The sequence below is a fragment of the Streptopelia decaocto genome (assembly GCF_964273445.1).
Source record: "Streptopelia decaocto genome assembly, chromosome: 1".
Taxonomy (NCBI): Eukaryota; Metazoa; Chordata; class Aves; order Columbiformes; family Columbidae; genus Streptopelia; species Streptopelia decaocto.
Genome location: NC_138663.1, coordinates 54113740 through 54129670, shown reverse-complemented (window position 1 = coordinate 54129670; position 15931 = coordinate 54113740). Strand labels below are relative to the sequence as shown.

The following is a 15931-nucleotide window of genomic DNA, read 5'->3' as shown; positions in this document are numbered from 1 at the left end:
AATTGGATGTTTCCCACTTTTATACTTCTGTCAGGGAGAATCGCCACTTGATTTAGCAAAACAGAGGAAAAACGTTTGGATGATCAATCACCTACAGGAAGCAAGACAGGCAAAGGGATATGACAGCCCATCCTTTTTGAGAAAACTAAAAGCTGATAAGGTAAGAAGTAGTATCACACATAAATCAACATTACTGCTGCTGTTGGTTTTGGGGTGTGTGTGTTTGTTTGTTTAAGGTAAGCAGTTCAGTACTGTGGTTTCCCCACATTTCAGTTTTGGGAACCATCTTTTTGTTAAGGCAAAAGTAATTGCAAAAGACAAAAAGAAAAAAAAAAACAACTCTTTATTCAAAGCAAGAGGAAAGAAAACCCTAAACTTCCACACAGTTACCTTTAGTTTTTGTACTAAATAAACATTAGGAAAGTACTAAATGGCCTGGTATTGTTGAGGATAGCAATGACTTTCACAAAGCTGACTTTCAAGGGACTAACAGGGAGCGTCTGCCACGGTTTATTGCCGCCTTGCCTTAAACCTTGACACAAGTATCTAAAGAAAGAAGCATTTTAGATATTCTGAACTCTGATCTCCTCTCTGATCCTTAGTGTTTTGTGTTGAACAAAAACAGCAGTCAGTCTTGGCAGTATAATGTAATATGTAAATTTGTGATGTGGAGGCCTTTTTCTTCTCATGTTGTTATTTAATACTGCAGATAGGAGGAAGCAAGAAATGAGGGTATGAAGGGTGACATATTGCTCTAGCTTGAAAAACTATCTACTTGCCTGTAGTTTGATAACTTACATAGAGTTGATATTTTCTTACTAGGCTGACTGCTGTGCTTGTTATTAAATATTGCTGTCACTGATTTGTTAAAAGTTCTTGATTTAAAGATACATTGCATGTTGATGGTTAAAGCACTGGCCACAGCCCGTGCTTTTAACCCTGTGGTAATACAGTAGTGCAGTGATTATTGACTTTAAGTGATTTGTGCATTGCATTATGTGTACATGTGCATTGTGGCTGTGCTTTGAATATCTGCTAAGAGTTCAATGCCTGCATCAAGAATTTTACTCACATAGTATAAAACAAAAAAGGTCCTGTCTTTCTTCATAGGTGCTTCAGTATGAATTTATCTATTCATTACATAACTTCAGTCTTTAAACTTCACCGAGATTGCCATGTGCTGTGTAGTAGTTTATACACTTTGACAGGTTCTTAAAAAAGATATGCTGGTGCCTTTATTCTGAATTAAGAGTAAAGTCTTTAGAAGACAGTTCTTCTAAAATAAAGGAATCAATTGATTTGCTATGAAGTTTTAGGATTTTTTTTTCTTGCCCATACAATGGAGATACGTAAGTACAGGAAATGACAAAAATTTATGAAGATTCCTCCTCCTCTGTCAATCTTCCTGAAAATTTATTTAAGCTTTTGTGACTGTCCTATTTATTCTAGAATATTACTTACTGATATTTGTTTCTATACAGGAATTCCGTCAGAAGGTGATGCTGGGAACTCCTTTCCTAGTAATTTGGCTGGTTGGGTTTATAGCAGACCTAGACATTGATTCTTGGCTCATTAAAGGGCTGATGTATGGTGGCGTTTGGGCTATGGTGCAGTTTCTTTCAAAGTAAGTTTTTTACCAGGATTCTGTCTGTTTCGTGTGCACACAAGAGGTGTTTCGCTGGGATCTTTATTGGATAAATAATCTTAAATTTCTTTTTTTGTGTGTTGTTTTTCAACATGCAGCATTTATTTTCTTGTTGGAATTTTTAAAATTATATTTCTGGGAAATACCTTGTGCAACTTTTTCTCTGGTAATGCTCTGTTTTCTTGCAAATAGCCATGGAATTACTTTGAGTGAATACCACTGAGCTGAGACAAGCTAACAGCAGAACAGAAATTCAGTCATTCTCCAGAGGAGGGTGCTGAATGTCTGTGTACAAGGAGTTATCAGAATTAATTTTGAATAAAGCAGTCAAGGGAAAAATTACTAGAAAGGAACAGAAAAAAATAAATGTGCAAGCTTGCTATTTAAACCCAATCATTTAGAATTTAAATACCCAAAGGCACCTGAAAAGATTTATATAGAGAAATGAAGTCAGAGTCAGGTTTTATAGCTTCTGTTGTTGTGGAAAAGGATAACTAAAGAAAAAGGCTGCTTTCTGATAATGTTTTTCATTTGTTACCTCATCATAAAGAGTTTGTTGTGTTTGATTATTTTAATTATCTGTAAATGCACATGCATACACACACACAGAGGCACGCTCCAACAGATTTTCAGTATCTGAAGACTACTTCATTTATCCTTTGCTTTTCATTTCCATGTGTAGCATGTATAGAAGAACTTATATCTTCATACTTAAGAATTTTCTGCTTTTCTGGCATCAGATATTATGTTTATTAGAACCACTTGCTTTTCCTTCCTTTCTGTTTAAAGAGGAAAATAAAATATATCTGTTCCTTAAACCAATTTAATAGAATATTAGTGAACTTGGTACACTTGGAGGGGGGTGGGAGGTCACCAAGCCTTTGTCTCTGCAGGATCTTGGAGATGATTTGTTCAGTCTTTTTGTCATCTCTGAGACTGTGCAATTTGCTGACCTCCTCCCACAAGTAATTTATTTGGCAATGCAAATCCTCAACCATGTATCCTGCAGGAGGCACAGACAAGATTTCTTCAGGTTTCTGAAGACCTACGTTTCATTGAGTTTTATATTTTTGACCTGCCTGACATGTATTCAGGATTAATAGTATTACTTTCTCTTATCCTTTGCTTACTGTTTGGTATAAATACTTTTTGAAGTGTTTTTCACAAAGCCCTGTTTTGAATGAAACTTTTTCTGTTATTCTAGTAGTATTTCCTTTCCCTATTGAATTTTAGCTAATCTGCTTAGCTGGGTTTTCCTCCCTGCTCCTTTCACACGCACAAAAAAAAAGGTAACTATTGTGTATCCAAATGTATATTCAGTTAGTACTTACACTCTTAGCTCATCTTCCTTGATTTTCATAAAAGACCTAAGAAACTTCTGTTAGAGAAGAAACAGTTACTGAAAGGGAGTAAAGGAGTGAAATAGAAACTATTCGGTGCTCACATTTGTTTGTTACAGCCCTTGAAGGCACCACCAAAACAAAAAGCATCAATGAAAGGATATTTAGGCAGATGATGGAAGAAATTCTGTTTCAAGGAATTTATCAGTTAAGAGTGGGACTTTTGATATGTTTAGCAATTTTTTTCTTGAAAATTTAGTTACCTAGTCACTCACCTAGTTTGTCTCAACTAAATTCAACTTTATTCAGAATATACTTTAAAATGCAAGAATATAAGAAGGTAAAAATAATTCTGATTAGCTTATTTTTTTTAAAATTGAAGTACAAGCATTCTGTCTTAGAACCTGGCAAATCTAGTGATACAGGAAATAAATTAATCTGCTTTTTCCCCGACTATCTATTGGCAACTTCTTGAAGCAATAGATTCAAGAATCTGAAATATTTCAAGTATGTAGAATGGTAACACCAAAGTCTCTCTTAAGCTTTTTTCTTACTTAAGTAATTTTAACATATTGTTTTCATTGTGTGAGTTTCCAAAATATCTTTAGTACTGAAATCTCATTAAGTAAATGTAGTTTGCAACCATTATCCATGCTGTAGGCTAGGAATCTCACAGATTTCGAACTATTTTCACAGTGTAGTCATAGCATGAGTATGTACTCATTCTGCCTTTCTTGTCCAGTTCTTGACATTCACTTCAAAGGTGGATGTATAAATTTTAATTAAATACATGTCAGTCATGACCCTTCACCTGGACAGGTTGAAAAATGGGAATTTCTCGTGAACTTTGAAGGTAAATGTGAGGAAAATGGTTTTCATGGTGTATTTTGCGTTATACCATATAATATATATTTTAACGGGAAGTGTTTTTCAGAAACATTAGTTCAGGATTTACATTTTATAACTCGAAACTTACCGTGTGACATTGCTTCTACTTTACAGGTCATTCTTTGATCACTCCATGCACAGTGCTCTGCCTCTTGGAATATACCTGGCAACGAAATTCTGGATGTATGTGACGTGGTTCTTCTGGTTTTGGAATGATATCCTTTTTTGTGTAAAACAATAAGTAATATTTTCTTTATCTTAGTAGTATGGGGTAATACCCAGAGTTACCCTACATATGAGAGTGAATAAAGTAATTACAATTTTAAAATGCCTATTTCCATTAAATATTGTTTTGGCTTTATGGCAGTTACTTTCTTGCTTTGAAAAAGTGCACATTATTGCTTTGCTTCAGTGAATGAAAGATTTTCCTCAAAACTGGCTTATAGTAGTCTGTGAAACTTCCTATGCTTTACCAATTTCTTAAGCAACTCTATAAAGTATGCTGTGACTTTGAGGTGACAAAGTGTAATTGACATTTTAGACACTGCTTTTCTGAAAAGCAGTGGGTAATTTCATGGTTCCAGCTTTATAGTTAGTTCTTTGTAAAGATTTTAATTGCATTTCATTTCATACAAACTGTAAATATATTCACCATATTTTCAGTTTTTGAGGATGTGTGTATTAACAACACTAATGATAGACATTCTGCATATGCCCATCTTTTTATGGTTTTTGACTGTCTACCTAGATATGAACTTTTCGTACTCATAGGCATACAAATTTATTCAGAGTTCACTGAAGAATGTCAGTTATCCACCTTAAGGAAATAGATCAAATTTTTTAGGCAACTTTCTTGGGTATTGTAATACAATACCCAAGAAAATGAAATAGAGAATTAATGTTTTATTAAATGTTTGATACAGTTCTTCCAGTTGTAGATAGTTGAAATGAACTTAATATTTATGATGGATGTTGGTTTGACTTTTCTAGAACCCAGTTTTCTTTTCATCCTCAAAGGAATTACCATGAACTAGGAAAGTAGCAATGCAACCCTTTTTCCATCTTATTAAGTTGTTCTCCAACCTTAGCTAAAAGAGCCTGATGTTTTTGGGTTGAGAACAGAGACGAGACCCTGCTTCCATGCTGCCTTTGTCTTCCATGCTGACAGTCTTTGCAAAGGTGCTGCTGTGAGTAATACCAGTCCCATGTGGCTGGAGATGACTGCTATTTCAAATTAAAACAAACAAAACAAACTTAAAAATCTAGCAGCTGTTAAGTAAAAAAAAAATAATATCAATGTTAGCATGAATATGTCTTGAAAGAGTTATTTAGAAATGCTGGTCCTGCTACCCATCTCTGATCTGATTTTCTGTCTTTTTACTCAATTAAATTTACTAGTAACTGCAGAATGAGGAAAGCGCGTACAAAATGAATATGAAAAGCATTTTAGAAAGCAGTAGTTTAAAATGGAAGTGTATTTTCCAGCTTTTATGCAATGGAGTGGAGCTGCGTAAACATGTCCTACCGCTAGACTAAAATTGCTTTTCTGTTCTTTTTATTAAGAAAAGCCAACTTTTGGCAAATAGTAAAATACAAATTTCTGTGGCGGTTATAACTGCATGATATCCCTTTTGAATCTCATCTCTCCGTACCTTGGAGGTTTTCTTTAGAAAATCACATTTGCTAATGCTGCCCCATGTTTTGGGTTGTGAATGTTGAGCTATTGTGAAATGCTTTTTCATGCTAATGTAACATCAGCTTGAGACACATCTCGGAATGTGCACAGCTTTAAATCACAGTCCTTGACCATATTAAAATGACTGCACAGCCAACACAACTGATGACGACCTCTATTTTGATGTAGAAAGCCGTCCCTTAAGGCTGCCGAATTGTTAGATTTTAATCCTGAAGCTTGTATTTTCTTCGTATTTGTACCATGTTGCTTAGATTTTTATTTCTGGTAGCCGTTCTGCTTAATGGAACTTGAAGTTAGTTTCTTTTGTTTTTTGGGGGTTTTTCTTGGTTTACAGAATAATGTTCGTTGTCCACTGGAAGTAGTAACCATAGACAGTTATTTACCCTAATAAAGCCTAACTTCAGAATGTCAATAAAATAGTGTACTGCTTCTGTAATTTAAGGTAGGTACCTCAAAACCTTTGCAACTACTACACAGTAGTAGTAGTCTAAAAACTTTGGTTACTAATTGCTTTCATTAGAGCTGACACAATTCTCTGTGACAAGCAGTTTTAGAGACTTACTGCTTGAGGCCATCTTCCTTTAATTGATGATTTTTAATTGGAAGTCTTTGTAATAAGATTCTAAATTCATTCTTCTTCTGGAAAATTGCCCTGTAGCTTTATTGGGAAAAAAAAAAAAAAAAGAAATCGCATGCCTGCTCTATTTTTATAGCATGAGGCACAGCATTGTGGTTGGAGAAAGGATTCTTTTATTTTTACAGCTTTATATGATTACTTGTGATAGACCAGAGTACTACTTTATACTCTGTAATATTCAAGTGGTGAAACTTGGCCCGGTGGTTTTTACGAATTCTGACCATCTTCTGCTCAGGAAAAAAAGTTTCTAAGCTTAAATAGCTATCACTAATTGCATTATTGAAACTTTGTATTGTAAGTAATACAAAATCTTAATTGCTGCAAGTGTTACTTTAGTATTCAGGTGTTTGGTAAGAATTTTCTTGCAGATATTTTGAAGGTGTCTGGAAGATCATCTGGTCTTCCCAGATTAATCCTAATGAGACAGAAAAGGGCAGTTGAAACAATGTGTCATAAAGAACAAACAAAACCAAAGATTAGCAGTGTGGTTTCTTGAATTTCAGGGTGATCATATGAAAACTAAGTATAACTTCTAAGGCTAATGATATGTCTTCTAAAAGACCAAGCTTGAGAGTAAATTCAAACAGTTTAGATAGTTCTAGTGTACTGACTTTTCATAAATGTTTCCATTCTCTTTGATTTTTCTCAGCAGCTTCTGACTCTGGTATATTTGTTAAAATAGAAATCCTATTCTTGCTGGGAATGAGGAAGTTATGATCTGTGAATTTATAGGTATATGAGTCTATGGTCTTAACCTTCCCTGCCACTGTTGTGCTGCTGTATTATTGCTTCCCTTTTATCTGTATTTTACCCATAAGAAAGGACAGTTATGTGTTGCCCTGTTAGTGTATTCTAATCTTCTGCAGTTTGCAGAATGGGGGGGAACCCTCAAAAATCCTGCACACTAAATCACCGTATCTTAATTTAGTTTTATTTTTAAAGTAAACAAAAAGATTTGAAATTACACTTTTAATAACATGAGACTAGAATTTCACATTTCATTATTTTTCATTAGCCTTTATAGGTAGAATTCTCTCTTGTGTCCTGTAAAAGTCCAGGGCACATGTACCGAGTTCATATCTCAGTTGTTCACACAGTCTTTTCAGTTCCAGCTGAACAAATAGTGCCTGTTATGTCAGAAGGTTCTTATACTGCTTTGTTTTTGTAAGATGTCAGGGTTTGCTGTAACTCCAAATATGCACAGTAGGGTTGGTTTTTTTTTTGTTGTTCTACCATTTCCATTTGGTGCAAATGGGAGTGTGCAGATTTCATTAATTAAACTTTTTTGATACAGCATACTACTTGCAATACTGATGTAATGAGATGGTGGAAACCAGTTTATATTTTTAAATAATTTGTTATTGACTAATACTTGATTATCTTATTTCAAATATACTTCATGTATTGATGGCTTTTAGATTAAGGAAAACAAACACTACACAATTTTTCAGTTCGGGATCATTGTAAAAATTGGGTGTAAGAGAATTCATGATGATTTTCATGCTGTCACACAGGTGTTACAATAACATAGTGTTTCAAAAATTGTAACAAGCCAATTGGTACAATTAAGCAGTTAAAAACAAACAAAAAACCAAAACACATTCATATTACAAAAACTAGATTCATAAACTTTTTCTAAACTAAAAAAGAAAAACAAAACCAAATATGAGAGGTGGAGGAGGTGGCAGTGAATTATTATTATTTTTTGCAAGTTAAGGGATTTTCTTTGATAGATTGAAGATGGAGGCAGAGAGCTTTTGCAGAGGTTCAATGGATGAAAAATGGCTTTTGTCTGATAAATACCTAGTCACTTGAGGCTGCTTCTGTAGTTATCTGCTCTTATCTACCTGGACTCCTGGATCCAGATGTGCAGCTGTAGTGAACTGGTAGGTTCATTAGTATGTATTGATCTCTGACAGCTTACACTGGATGCAGATTTTTCTCTCTAGGAGAAAAGGACTTAATTACTGGATCTGTAGTTAGTGGAAAGGAGCATCTTTGTATATGATGTGCACTTTGGTTTGGTTTCAGATTCTTGTATGATGTATAGCTGTGATAGCAGGAATTTGCATGTGTCTGAGCTGTTCTAAATAGGCTGCAGTTTATCACATGTTTACCTCACTCATGGGTTGTGGGGTGCTTGCTGTGGTTTAATTTTCTTTTTAATGAAATGGTCTTTTTGTTTCCAAGTGATTTCCTGGAATAATTTTCAGCCTGTTGCACTTGTTATAATAATTAAAGGATACTGATTAGGACTAAAAGTAGAAAGTGTTCCATGGACTTTGCCTCTCACAATGAAAACTGGGGAAACCTCATAAAAGACAGCAAACTGGTGACAGGGCAGAAGCTGAATGCCTGCTCTATCACGCGTTTTTCAGCTATTAATAATATGGTAATGTATTTTTCTTTATGTAGTTGTAAATGAGGATGTTAGGACAAAATGAGGGACTCTGTGGAGAACTGATTCCCTACTCTCTAACTACTGCAAACCCACAAGGATTTCTTGCAAATGAAGAGTTTTGAGAGACGTCTGGGATACAATTTGCTAAGATCTCTTTGGAAGTCAACTTCAAAGGGGGAGTTCAGCATAACTTTAGATAGGTCTGGTGTGGAGTTGGTTGTTTAATTCTTCATAGCTGGCGGAGAAAAATAGGCACTTGTAGGGCGTTGCTTCTAAGACTTAAATTAATGTCTTGATATTGAAGATAGACTGGACATGCCTTTTTCCTTTCTGTTGTATGTGAAGGCATACTGGGTGATTTAAGGTAGGTGAGATGAATCGCACAGTTGGAGTTGTTTATCTACATCAGATGCCAGAAATATCCTGGAGAGGACTATTCTAACTTTCCGTTCTCCTTCAAAGTCGATTTTTGAAGATACTAATGAAAAATACGGCTGACTTTGCCTTTCTCCATTTACATAGTTACTTCTCATCTGTACTTAACTCTGCTTTCTCATGTAGTGTCCTGACATCTTCCATCCTCATCACAGAAGTACCTTATCTGCCACCTTTTACACTGTAAGAATTATACTCGTCTGACATGAATGTGGTAAAAGCAAAACATAGACTTTGCGAGGAGTCTCTTATGCTCTCTTTGTATTTTATAGATAAAATGGGGGAAGGGTAAGTTCAGAAAAATTCTGCATACTGAACTTCTACTAGTGTTGCTTGAATCCATGGACAGCTTCTTTCTCACACAGGTTGTCCAAATTTTATTCAGTCAAAAACAATTCCAAAACCTTTAAGGTCATAAAAACCCCTTTAATGGATAGAAAAGAGTCTTTCCCCCTATCTTGTTTAACAGTCTAGACGTGACGTTTGGTAATCAGGAATGGGTCATATAATTTTTTTCAATTGTACCTTTATTGTTTGTAACAGATATCAGATTAAGATATTTTTAATGAAAAAGCAGTTTTCACTGTTGTGGCAAAAAGCCCGTGATACTTTCAGTATTCTAAAGAAAATGGAATCTCTTTCTAGTTATACAAGTAAGTTGAACTATCTTATTCTTGGCAGCAGGTAATTTTAGAAGACAAATATGAAGAAATTAGATTGTATAAATATTAAAGTCAGAGCTTTTCATCTGTGTTGTATCAAATAGAACTGTGAGTGTTTAGGTTATAGTATAGCTGGTGTTTTTTTCCCCCTATTATAAACTTGCTGGAAACAGCTTTTAGAGGAAAGTTTAATTAGCCATTAGTGAGTTGATACTAACATTCTACTATATAAGGTACATGATTAAAAGTTTTACTTAACTTGCCAATATTTTTTAATTAGAAATTCATAGCAAACTCCTCCCCCCAACAGAAGGAAAACAAAAGTTATTCTGGATACAGTTCACATGAACAATGAGACTTTGTTAGCGTTTCAGAAGTCAAAAAGAGGCCATACTTGTATTTATTCATATTTCATGGTTCTTACATATCACAAGAGCAGTGTAGAAAGATTTGAGATACTTACTGTCATTCTATAGACATTCTGGATTCTTCATTTAATATTGGCCTGCATCTGTACCATGTAGACTTGTTTATCAATGGTTTATGTAATTTTTTCTGAATACTCTCTTCTTAATAGTGCCTTTAATGAAAGATTTTTTCCAGTAGAGTCAAACAGAACAGAATATGCATGTAGATATGTAGTAGAATACTATATATTATATATAAATACCAAATATTATGTGTATATATATGAGCATCTATTCTAACTTGAAAATCTGATTTTTGAAAGCATGCAAAAACTTTTCTTGTTGTTGTCTTTAAAGTTTTATAAACCAATTCAGTACAGATTGCCACATAATGCTTGTTTGTAGTCTTATATGCAGGGTTTTCTAATGCAAACGCACAATATATTGAAATTTAATTACAGTAGACATTCAAATGACTACTGAAGTAGAGAGAAATTTTCATCTAATTACTCAGAATATAGTGTATTTTGGGAGTGCAGTGGTTTGTGCGTGAGTAATACATGTCCTTTTTGCCTGGATAATGATGTAGAGGCTTCTGTCACCACAGCTTTGTCAAATATAGCATCTCCTCACAGTTATGACTGACAGCTGATGGGTATCTTTAGTCAGGTTGGTCAAGTCTTTTGTAGATTTATCAGAGTAAATAATTTTCCATCTTTTGTGGAAGAGGCATGTCTGAAGTATTTGGTTTTTCAACATCATTGCCAAGAAATGTTTTAGTTCTGTGAAGAAATGTCAAGTGTTGTAAGACTGGGCATGTTATACAGCAAGTCATTCAATACAGGAAGTAATATTTTAAAACTCATGCTAACTTTCTGTTTTTATACAGTAATTGATTTTATAAACACTTCCAGAGAATGCTAAATCCTGTATTTTTTAAGTGTTAGATTAATTTCTATGTTAAAAATAACTTCCATTGCTGTGTAAAATATGAGTATTGCCTTTTCAGACAGTACCTTTCTTGGAGATAAGTGGTCTTGAGACATGATTGCCATGCAGCTGTGGTCACTACAGCACAATTCCTTCTATGGCCAGAAACAGTCCTTGCTGTCATCTAATGGGAATGTCAAGCCACTGAAGACATGGGCAGTCAAATGTCTATCTTATAAATAGAGCTCTGAAATGTTTATTGTGAAAACAGGAAATACTTTAAAGAAGATAAATTTCATGTGACTTGTTTAAAAGGGAAAATAATTACAAAAACTGAACTATCATTGTTCATTCTTTAGAAGGATAAGTGCTTTAGAAATGCCACTTTGAGAACAGCATTATAAAAAGTAAGTTTTTAAGTTTGAGCAACAGAAAATACTGAGTACCAAGCTATGTCTTAAAGCAGTGCTGAATTTAGTTAATCCAGAAACAGTGATTCAAGGGTATTCGTAAAAATTAAATTTTATTTCAGCATTATCAGTGGGTATTTTCAAGAGGAAATTTGGTTTTAAAAGTTTAGATTCCTTGACTTTAAACACATCTCAATTTTTTCTTTATACATCTTCCGTTCCTCGCTAATAGCGTTGCACTTTTCTACAATTTTGGAAAATCCTGGAAATCTGATCCAGGAATCATCAAAGCCACAGAAGAACAAAAGAAAAAGGTAAAGCCATGAGATATCTGAAACTTGTTCTTCAACAGCCTTTCACCAGTTGATCAGAGTAGTTTGCTGTTCAATACATGAAATGTCAATAAATTGTTGTATAACAAAAGGTCTAAAACGTTGAAAGGTCTTGTCTTCCAGGTTTCTTTTTTCACATTTGGAATATGCGTTCAGGTTGTACTGGTTACGTTTCAGCCATTTTGAGTAACAAAATAAATTGCAACTTCAATTTTCAAGATAAAAAGTTTAAAAAGCAATTGAATGAAAATTAAAATGTGAAGTTTCAGAGTTTTGCCTCCTGAAACAAATAACCCATTGTAGGAAAAGTATTAGTTAATCAGATTTCATGAAAGCTTTCCAGACTCCAAAGGACCTCTAATTTTACTTATCTTTTGTGTCTAAAAGTGTTAGACTGACAAACATTTTGAGCCTAACACAACGAAGACCCCTAGGTTTTTGTTTTGGTATAAATATCAGAGAAAATACAGATGATTAAATGATATCTTTCTAAGACATTATAACACTACTTTTAGTATTTCTGCTTTCTTATAATTTAAGTGCATTGTTCTCAGCAGCCCAACTGAACATCAAATATACCAAAATCGTACAAGCAGCAGAAATATTTTGCTTGTCTCATTTTGGTTGTTTCCTAGAAGGTCACATTCCACCAAAAGTGAGTTTTGAGCTTCTCTTTCATGATTATTTGTGAAAACCCCTGTGTGGATCAACATCGGACCACTTGGAATTATGGCCTTATGTACGAATGAAAATCTAAGAGCCTGGAAAAGGATGGTTGTGATAGCTTAAATGATTTTTGTGTTGTTACTCTATGTACAGATTTACTCTGCAAATTTCCTTTTTGTATTCCTTCAAGTGGACTAAATTAAGTAGAATAGTCAGCAGCCACACTTTGATTTGGATTCAGCAAATTGCACAAATATGCTGTTCGTTTGATCAACTTCCTGAAGTAGTTAAGTGTTGTTACAAAAGCCTGGCTCAACTGGGTAGAATTGTAAAATGCAGCTTCTTCAGGCAGATGCACATGTCTCTGAATATTTTGGGTTTCTTCCATTTTAGGTAACCAAACTGTAAAATTATCTGTTAGCAGGTGTATAAACCACTGTAGGGCACATGTCTTACCTTGGTGCAGTGTAGGGCTTTCTCATATTTTCATATTTGGTCTCCAGATGTTTAATGTTGAGTTAGACTTCAGCTTTGGAATAAGCAACCAAGCAAATTCTTTGAATTCCAGATGGCCAAGTAAAGTATGTTTGGAAATGTGTAGTAGGCAACAATTTCAGGTGTTTATCCTTCTCATATGTCATATCCTTTCTTCTGTGTTACAAAATAATGCAAGTCATTCTTAAAATAAGTAAATAAAATAATCAATAGAATTTTCCAGTAATTCAAAAGTGTGGAAAATAGACCCGAGGTTTACAAAGCACAATAACTTGAGTGCTTCTGGGTCTCTATGTTAGAAACTGATGAGAGTTATATTTGAAAGTGATTTGTCTGCTCTTGTTCAGTTCTGTTCTCCTGAATGTTGGCATCTTGCTTGTGGACAACACTGAACTCCACATTGAACATCGCACCACGTACATTCCTTTGTGCATACTTTTGTTAGACTGTGGTGTAGCATATACTCCCACTGAAATCAGGGGAACTATTTTTGAAGTCACCCAATATGTATTGTATGAAATTGCCCAAGATATCAAAAGTAGATAGTTGGGGGTTTTTGCTTTCTGTTCATCTAGTTTATTTGCAAAAGTTACTCTTGTGAAGGAGGCCCTTTAATTCCACATCCTGTCGTGGGAAATGTTGCTAGAGCTGTGAGGGATGGCAGAGGGGGACGTGAAGAGAATGCAGAGTTTTGGAGTTGGCAGCCTGCGGGAGCGACATGGAGGGGCTTGTGCATGGTGGTGGTTGGCTGGAGTGGGGGTCTGAAGGGTTGCAGTGGTGGAGACAAGAACACTGGGCCAGGAGCAAATGGGAATACAACAGACAGGGAGAAAAAATAGTTTGACTTTCAGAGTTAGAAGTGTTAGAAAGCTGTAAATATTGTTCTCCATTTACCTGAGACCAGCAGGGAAAGCTTTAAGACACCAATTTACCCCCCTCTTGACTGTAGGTTTTACTAGTTACTTTGAGGAAAAGTTTCCATAAATTTTTCCTAACCAGTTATTATGTGTAGTATTTGCGAGGGAAACTTCTGTGGCTTAAGTGAAGATACCCACTTTAGTGGTCATCATCTAATTAAGGAAGTTGTTTATATTGCTATGATGAGAAAATAGTTGTAAGGACTTCTATTGCTTCTGCAGTTAGAAACCACCTTGATACATAGGATACATGTGGTTTGAAAGAGAGCAGGCAATTAATCTATTTGCCATTAGATCATCTATGCTGAGTGAATTCCTTCTGATTCAAGGAAGGCTTATTCTGGCAAAAGATGTTTTCAGGATATTTTCCATATGTTGCAAAAGTCATTTAAGCCTCACCTGGCATGATTTCAGCTGCTGAGTTTCTAAAATTGTTGGAAACCATTTAATAGAATAATAGGTTCCTTCTATTCCAACAATGAAGTGGGTACTGAAGGATTGTACAAAATAAAAAAAAGCTTTATTTTAATGTGAAGATATAGGCATGCTTTAGCTGAAACCTACTTCTGTGTATCACTTGACCCATAAATCTAGCATTAACTGTAAGAGGAGGTTTGGTTTGCATTATTTCTTTTCTCTCTTGAAGCGTCAACATCTGAGGAAAGAGTTGAATATAGATTTAAAGGTTTTGATGGGCTACATCTAGAGAGATAGTCTGGATTTTAGACTAGCTGATCCTGCTAGCTAGTTTTATTTATGTTCGTGTTTGGAGATTCAGCTGTGTTAATTTTAATAGGTTTAACAACATTTTAGTCAAACTGATGCTAATCACTGTGTGGATGTATCAAAATTAATATAAGCTTGCTTTTTCTCGAATTAACTTACACTAAGAATAAGCTAGAATTAATTTAGAGGTAAATGTGCATATTGGTTTAATAAAGTAGGTTTAAAATCAGATTCAGCTGAATTTAAGTTGTTCCTGTGTGTAGAAAGTAGAGTTCACAGCCTGAGAAGCAGCTATTACAGTGGTTGTCAGCACTTGTTTATAAGCTAATCCTATTTTTGTCTTCTTTACTCTTTTTTTCTGCAGACAATAGTAGAACTTGCAGAGACAGGAAGTCTGGACCTCAGTATATTCTGCAGCACCTGCTTGGTACTATATTTTTTAATCAATTGTAGCACATTTTTCTTTTGGTGGGACTTTTTTTGTTGGTTGTGGTGGGGTTTTCGTTGTGGGTTTTTTGTGTTTGTTTTGGTTTGTTTGGTTTTTTGTTGTTGGTTGGTTGGTTTTTGTTTGGTTGGTTTTTGTTGGTTGGTTGTGGTTTTTGGTTTTTTTCAAGCTAGGCCAAAATTAGATGTTTCTATATCAAACACATTTCAAGGGCTGGATTTATTTGCAGTTTCTAATTTAGGCAGTGTTTTCATTAAATAATATATCTGTACACAAAACTCTCTGTAACAGTAAAAGGAAAAAAAGTTATCACTGTGGAACTAACTTGCCAGTGTCAAAATCCAAGTATCCAATATATCTACCAAGAAGGTTGGTTATATACCTAAAAAGTTATGAAAATCCCAGGTGCCATTGTACCACCTTTGTAACTCCTAGCAAAATTATGTAGTGCTTCTAGTAAAATATTTTTTTCAAAAATCAAAGTATGTTTCTCAATTTGACAGTAATTGGGAGGGGAAAAAAAACCCAAAAACCCCAAAACCCCAAAAATTCAGATTTTTGTAAAGCTTGCAAAATTGTGAGCAAATACTTTTCTTGGACTTGTTAATACTTAATTTCACCACAGAAAATCTAAAAGGAAATAACTGCTTAAGGAAAGACATTTACATTGTAAGTGTAATATAGTCCTTTTTTAGAAAGTTACCTAGTAAATATAAAATTATCAGGGTTATCAGTGTTACACTATAATGCTCTGACCTGTGTAGAACATGAATGATGTTAATATTCCCAAAACTGAATCTGTAAAATTTTGTACAGATGTGGCACCTTAAAAATTCTGTATGTGTATGTACATATATATCTCAGAACACTTTATGATCAGTTCTTTTTTATTGCCATTT

At 34.6% G+C, this 15931-nt stretch overlaps 1 protein-coding gene across 1 annotated transcript in view; it reads left to right on the top strand.

Moving 5' to 3' along the window:
• ZDHHC17 (zDHHC palmitoyltransferase 17) overlaps nucleotides 1-15931 on the top strand; it is a gene marked incomplete at its 5' end in the record, with an annotated part of 76409 nt that overhangs the window by 48538 nt on the left and 11940 nt on the right. The window contains 5 exon segments of the mRNA XM_082043472.1: nucleotides 35-160; nucleotides 1482-1624; nucleotides 3988-4090; nucleotides 11643-11765; nucleotides 14952-15014. Of these exon segments, the coding sequence (XP_081899598.1) occupies nucleotides 35-160; nucleotides 1482-1624; nucleotides 3988-4090; nucleotides 11643-11765; nucleotides 14952-15014 (558 nt within the window).